This window comes from Leucopleurus acutus (genome assembly GCF_964270905.1).
Source record: "Leucopleurus acutus genome assembly, chromosome: 20".
Taxonomy (NCBI): domain Eukaryota; kingdom Metazoa; phylum Chordata; class Mammalia; order Artiodactyla; family Delphinidae; genus Leucopleurus; species Leucopleurus acutus.
The window spans coordinates 58,997,012-59,003,642 of NC_139162.1; the positions used below are offsets into that span (position 1 = coordinate 58,997,012).

The window sequence follows — 6,631 nt, forward strand, 5'->3', positions numbered from 1 at the left end:
CTTCAGCAATAAGGTCTTTATTATCACACTCTGCAGGCAGGCAGTTCCAAGGCTGGGTGATATGGAGGCTGGACCAGTTCACTGCAGGCATCATCTGTAGACTCAACAATGCCCATGAAGAAGGAAACTTCCTCTGGACATCGTCAGACTCCAGATCCTCCTGGAGAGAACTACGTCAGGGCAACACCTGAGCCACTGGGGACAGGGGAGAGGTGGAAAATGAGGCCACCCCAATGGGCTCCCAAAGTTTATGGCTCCCTCCAGGGAATGAGAACACAAGCCTGCATTCCCTGAGTATGTTGAGATGACAGGCACATGGTGTGGGGATCTGCCAAGTGGTAGCGGTGAGAGGGCACCTGGCAGTGACATAATCTGGCAAAGCACTTGGACAGGTTAGAAAGTGCTGCATAGCTCCTGCAAGCTTCCCACTTACCACTGGCACTACAGCCAATCTCCCAGTAGGGGTGTGGGATGCACAAGTTTCAAATTTTGGCTGATGGCTTCCTCACAAAGGTTCCTTTCATAGGAGTTTCTCAAGAGTGAGTCCTTTTATGGAACAAGGAGAAGGTCCCCACTAGTGCTTATCCACTCTTGCCACATTCCTAAGGCCTTTCTTTGGTGTGACCTTTCTGGGCTGAGGGAGGCTGGAGCTCTGGCTGAAGGTGATCCTATGTCCACTGCACTCAGATGGCTCTTTTCCAGTGTGACCCTTCTGGTGCTTAGAGAGGTTTGAGCTGTAGCGGAAAGCTTTTCCGCATTTGTTACACACATAAGGCTTTTCTCCAGTGTGAACTCTCTGGTGCTGACTGAGAATGGAGCTTTCGCTGAAGGCCTTCCCACACTGGCTGCACTTATAAGGCCGTTTTCCGGTGTGAACTTTCTGGTGCTTAACAAGGTTAGAGCTGTAGCTGAAGGCTTTCCCGCATTCAGTGCACTCATAAGGCCTTTCTCTGGTGTGAACTTTCTGATGCTGAATGAGGGCAGAGCTTTGACTGAAGGCTTTCCCACATTCGGAGCACTTGTAAGGCTTTTCTCCAGTGTGAATTCGCTGGTGTGGAACGAGGTTGGAGGGGCAACTGAAGGCTTTCCCACATTGGTTGCACTTATAAGGTCTTTCTCCAGTATGACTCCTTTGATGCAGAATAAGTTTGGAGGTTTGCTGGAAGGCTTTTCCACATTCACTGCACTCAAAAGGCCTTTCTGTGTTGTGAACTTTCTGATGCCGGACAAGATGGGAGGTGTTAACGAAGGCTTTTCCGCATTCACTGCACTCATAAGGCCTTTCTCCGGTATGTATTTTCTGGTGCTCGACAAAGTTGGAGATACAGCTAAAGACTCGCCGACACTGTCTGCACTCATAAGGCCTCTCTGTGTTGTGAACTTTCTGGTGCCGAACAACGTGGAAGCTACGAGTGAAGGCTTTCCCACACTGGTCACACTCATAAGGCCTTTCTCCAGTGTGAACTCTCTGGTGCTGAGTGAGTGAGTGTTTGCGGGTGAAGACTTTACCACATTCACTGCAACTGAGATGCGCTTTTCTAGTGTGAACTTTCTGATGCGTCCTCAGGCTAAACAGGTGGCTGAACACATTCCCACATTCCTTACACACATGGGATGTTTCTCCAGTGTGAGTTTTTCGGTGATTAAACAGGGTTGAGCTCTCCATGGGGGCATTTCCACCTGCTGGGCACCTGAAGGGTCTCTCTTCGGCGTGAGTGATCAGGTGGTTGAGGAGTGCAAAGGCCTTCAGGAAGGCTTGTCCGCAGTCGCTGCACTTGAAGGGCTTCTGTGAGGCATGGCCTCCCTGCTGTTGCTGCCAAATGGAGCTGGGTGGGAAGGCCTCCTTACACTCGGTGCTTCTGTGTGATGTCCCCTCTCCGTAGGTGGCCTGGGGCTGGAGGCCATGGCTGTCCAGGACAGCCTTAGCACGCTCCCTGCATGTGAAGGGTTTCTCTTCACTGTGCTCCTTCTGGTGCTTGTGAGAGTTCGCACTGAGCCAGAAACCTCTCCCACATGTCTCACACGTGTACAGTTTCTGCCTGGGTTGTATTCCCTGGTGCTCAGCCAGGTGTAATATGTCTTTTAACACTGGGTCATGCACATCACAGGTGTTGGCCTTCTGGATGGATGGATCTGCCTTGGGGGTCCTGGACTGAAGCACTGCTACATAAACACTCTGCTCATAAGATGCCTCCTCAGCCTCTGCTCCACACCCATAATCTGAAAGCAGAGAAATGCCAGTGAAATGTATGTGGGCTTTGTTGGGAGAGGGCAGCCCCTTCACAGATGTGTGTCTGCCACATTCAGGAATGAGTCTGTAGATCAAGTTGGGGTGAGGTAGAGCCAGTGGTGCAGGACTGGGCCCAGGAAGGCCACAGAAAGCGAGGGCCCATCACCTGTGAGAACATGGGTGAGGTTCAGGCTGGGAGGAGAAGCAGAGATTCCAACTCATTCCTCAGCTTTCATCAGGAGAGGAGAGAGCTCTGCCAGGAAAAGAGGACACAGAGCCATGTGCACGAGCTCAGGAAAATGCAAGGAACCTGGTGCTCTGAGTCTACATGAAGATACACACACATGTCATGACACATGGACTGTAGGCTAACCTGGGACAGCCCTGCAAAAGGAGGAAAGGCGGGGAATGGGGGAGAAATGGAGATCAGAGCAGTGAGGCTGTCCGTCATCAGGCCTAGGTACAAAAGACAAATGGCAAATAGGTGGTCTGTCCTCAATGAAGAAGGAAGGTGGGGGTCGGGTGGGGCTACTGGCTCCAGCAACAAGCTCCAGTGGACACAGGGGAAGTACCCAGTATAATGTGAGCCCACCACAATGTCGCCTCTGCCCCCAGCTCCCATTCACCAGAGCCAGGCCGCTTCCCAGCCTCTCTTGCTGTGTCTGCACACATGGGCACCCAGGGTCCTTTGCCCTGTTCCTGTGGTTGGGCAACCACACAGGACGTGGAATATGCAAGTCCTGGCAGAAAGAGCGGATGAGGGGGTGGCCTAGCTCAGGGCAACCTATCCGGTGACAGACCAAAGGGAGTTCGTGTCATCTTTGCAACTGGGAAGAAAACCCAGTGTTACAAAATCAGCTCCTGAGGAGCGGCTCCCAGGAACAGCCCGGTCGTCTCCACAAGCAGTGACCACGTCGGTGTCTGCAGTCCACAGCACAGCCAGGCACAGAGGTGCCACCGATCCGGACCAATTTAGGCAGCCGGATTGAGACTCCGAAGCCTGAGCCTTTCCCCAGAAGGCTTCGGAATCAGATGTTGGGGCTCCTCAGAGAAAGGAGCAGGCAAACACGAGGCAGGTGGTCCAGGGGAGGAAGCAGTGCCCATGCTCAGCTGCGGGAAGACAGAGCTGCTTCTGGGAGAAAAGGAAAGGCAGAGCCTAGGAGGCTGGGAGGGCCTTACCCAGTGAGGCCACAAGTGCCAAGTTCTCCAGCATCACATCACAGTACAGGTGCCTCTGAGCCTCGTCAAGGAGCCCCCACTCCTCCTGAGAGAAGTACACGGCAATGTCCTCAAAGGTCCCCCAGCCCTGCCATGATGAAGACAATTAAGTCAGCTAGACCAAAGGATGGTAGAAAAACGAACAAAAAACAGTGCACAGATGAGCCCATACAGACCTAGATCTTTCACCCTGCATCATACCACCTCTGTGGTGGGCAGTCTCTGACCCCTAAACCATCCTCCCCAAACACTCCAGGTCACCCACTTCCCCCAGATGCAACGTCATGGGTGCCGCTGTCTCCTCATGTCCCATCGGTCACTGTCCTTCAAAGAGCAGGCAGGTGGACAGATAGATGCCATCTAAACCCTTAGCCTGGCATGTAGGGTCCCACTTCCTCCTGCTAGGTAATTCCCCTGGGTCCCCAGATCCTGCCACCCAGAAACCCCAAACCGGAGGCCCCCTTTCTCCCACAGGGCCCCCAGTACCAGATTCCAGTCCACTGACTCATCTCCTCTGCATGCACACGTCAGGCTTTGTATTGCACATCTCCAGACCCCACACCATTCCCTGGCCCACACAATGGGCATCTCCCAGCCATCCCACATGTCACTGTGCAAATGGTGTCCAGAGCCTGGCTACTTGGTGAGGTCAACCAGTACCCCTTCCTGACCCAGACTTCAAAGAATTCCAACTGCCAGGGGTGGCACCCAGAGTTTCCTTCATTGTTTCTGCAACTGGGCCTATTCCTACCTTTGACTCTCAGCCACCAAGGCCAGACGTGGATCTCTGGCATGTCCTGGCCTCTGACTTTCTGCATGCTGTCACCTCCCCTGCCACTGTATTCTTCTCTCCTAATGTATACTCAAAAGTCCAGGCCCACCACCTCCCACCCCAGGCCTGCGACACTCCCAGTTGCCTGCCTGCCACTGAGCTAACCTGCTATCCTAACTGAAACTCACAGGCCCCACAGAGGGCGCCAAGAAAGGCTGGTGAGCCATAGAGAGGTGAATAGCCACCAGCCCCGGTCCTGCTGTCATCTACCTCCACCCACAGTATGCCTCAGCCTCCACCCCAGCGACCGGGGCCCCTTCTGGACCCTCCTCTCCCACACACCCCTTCCTTTGTGGCTGCTCCTCCCTTCACCTGAATTTGTGACACCCACCACCCCTGTCCAGGTACCTGAAGAGCCACCCAGTCCTCAGCTGCCCCCATGGGGCATCCATCACCATGCCCTAAAGACGCTCCCTCCTAAATCTGCACCTGAGTTCCACCTCACTTCACAGGCTGGGTACTGCCAACTGGATGTCTCCAAGTGGAATCCCTCAGCATAACTCAGACCTGCATTCAGAAGTCTCTGGGACATCTCAGTCTCCACATGGTCAAAATCCACCTCCTGATCTTCCCTGAAACCACTCCACCCACCAACTTCCCCATCTCAGCCGAAGCACTTCCACCTAATCGCTGAGGCCAAAAACCCACGGGGACATCCCCACTTCCTTGTGCTCTCTCTCTCTCTCTCTCTCTCTCCCTCCCCCCCTCCACCTAAAATCAGGCTGGCTTAACTTAAAAGACAGATCCAAGCTCCAACCACTTCTCCCAACTCCAGTCACCGCTGTGGCCAAGCCACTGCTATATTAAGGTAGCATCCTTGTGTGCCTCCTTTTCTCTTCCCTCACTCTCACTCTCCTGTCTGTTTTCCACTCTGCAGCCCGAGGAAGCCTGTGAACACCTGAGTCAGATCACCTCCCTCTTCTGCTCCAAACCTTCCGTGGCTCCCGCCACCCTCACGTGACAGGCCAAGCTCTTGTCCAGCAGGCAACAGGGAGACCTTCAGTTCCCTGAACACTCCCAACTGAGCTTCACCGCCAAGCATGTGCACATCCTGGTCCCTGTGCCTGAAACTGCTTTGCACGCCTTGTCCCGCTGGATTCCAGAATGAGAACGTTTCCACAAAAAACCTGGCCAGGACTCGGCACCTTGGGCTTTCAGTGACCCCAGGGTCCCAGTAGCGAAGATGGAGGGGCAGAGTCCGGGAGCAACCCCTCCCCTCTGTCGGGGGTCCCGGGCCACATGGGTAGGGGTCCGAGTGAGTGGGGGCTGTGGGGACCCTCCACTCACCCGCAGCGGGCCCCTCAGCGCCACCGCCATCAGACCCAGGCGGGCTCTGCCGCTCCCTACACCCCCAGCCCCAGGCCGGGGGCCTCCCACCGCCCGTTGCACGCGGGACCTCTGTCCCCACGGTGTAAACGCCGCCTCCAGGGACCGTGGGGACGCAGGACACCACGTTACAGGACAGTGCGGCTCGTACGGAGCCTGGAGGCCGGTCCCATCCTCCTCACTGTCCACCTCGGCCGGGTCCCGAGGAGGCGCCTGGAAAACGGCCACGACCCAAAACTCGGGTCCCCAAGGGCAGTGGAAAACGACCTGTCAAGAGCAGAAGGAATGCCAACAATGGCGACGCAGGAAGTCCCGCCCCGCCGACCGAGCAGCAGGAAACAGCCCTTGTTCTGGGCTGTGATTGGTCCAGAACCTGCCGCCCCCGATGCCTTGTGGTCAATGTAGTTTCAGTCCTGCATTTCCACCCCACCCCCTCGGCGCGGCGCCCACACATTCTCCATTCTCCATGGCAACGCCAAGCTACCTCTAGAGGGGCGCTGGGAAATGGAGAGCTGAGAAAAAAGACGGGCAGGAGCGTGTCTTTGCTTCCTTTTAAAGGGGCCCCTCCCAGGTTTCCTCCCGCAGAGATTGTTGTCCAGCAAGTGACCCGTGTCCTGGGCCTCGGACAACCAGCCGTGAGGAGGCCCCTGGGGAATCACTTGTTGCCTTTGAGGGTGTCAAGTGAAAATACTATCTTCCTCATGGAGACTTTGTTTAGTAACCTTAAATGTCTCTCTAATTCAGTGGTCCCCAAACTGTGGTCCCTGAATCAGCATCACTGGGGAACTGGCTAGAAATGCAAATTCTTGTCCCCGCCCCCCACAGGGATGAGCCTGACAAGCCCTTCTGGAGATTCTGATGCTCTAAATTCAAAGAATCAGGTCTAATTCAAAGTCCTGTGACAAAATTTGGAAAATACCACAACTTTCCTCATGAGAGGTGACATGAAAAGTGCTTAGCTGGGCTTCCCTGGTGGCGCAGTGGTTGCGAGTCCGCCTGCCGATGCAGGGGACACGGGTTCGTGC

The 6,631-nt window shown here is 55.0% G+C and overlaps 1 protein-coding gene across 1 annotated transcript; it reads right to left on the bottom strand.

The window, feature by feature from the left end:
* Nucleotides 1-41: 41 nt before the first annotated feature.
* On the bottom strand, nt 42-6,074 carry LOC309976403 (uncharacterized protein; the record flags this gene model as incomplete). The annotated part of the gene is made up of 4 exons (XM_082861968.1): nt 42-2,220; nt 3,410-3,536; nt 5,739-5,873; nt 6,057-6,074. 4 exons carry the CDS (start codon nt 6,072-6,074, stop codon nt 575-577), a joined length of 1,926 nt encoding a protein of 641 aa, XP_082718094.1. The 3' UTR covers nt 42-574.
* Nucleotides 6,075-6,631: the final 557 nt, after the last annotated feature.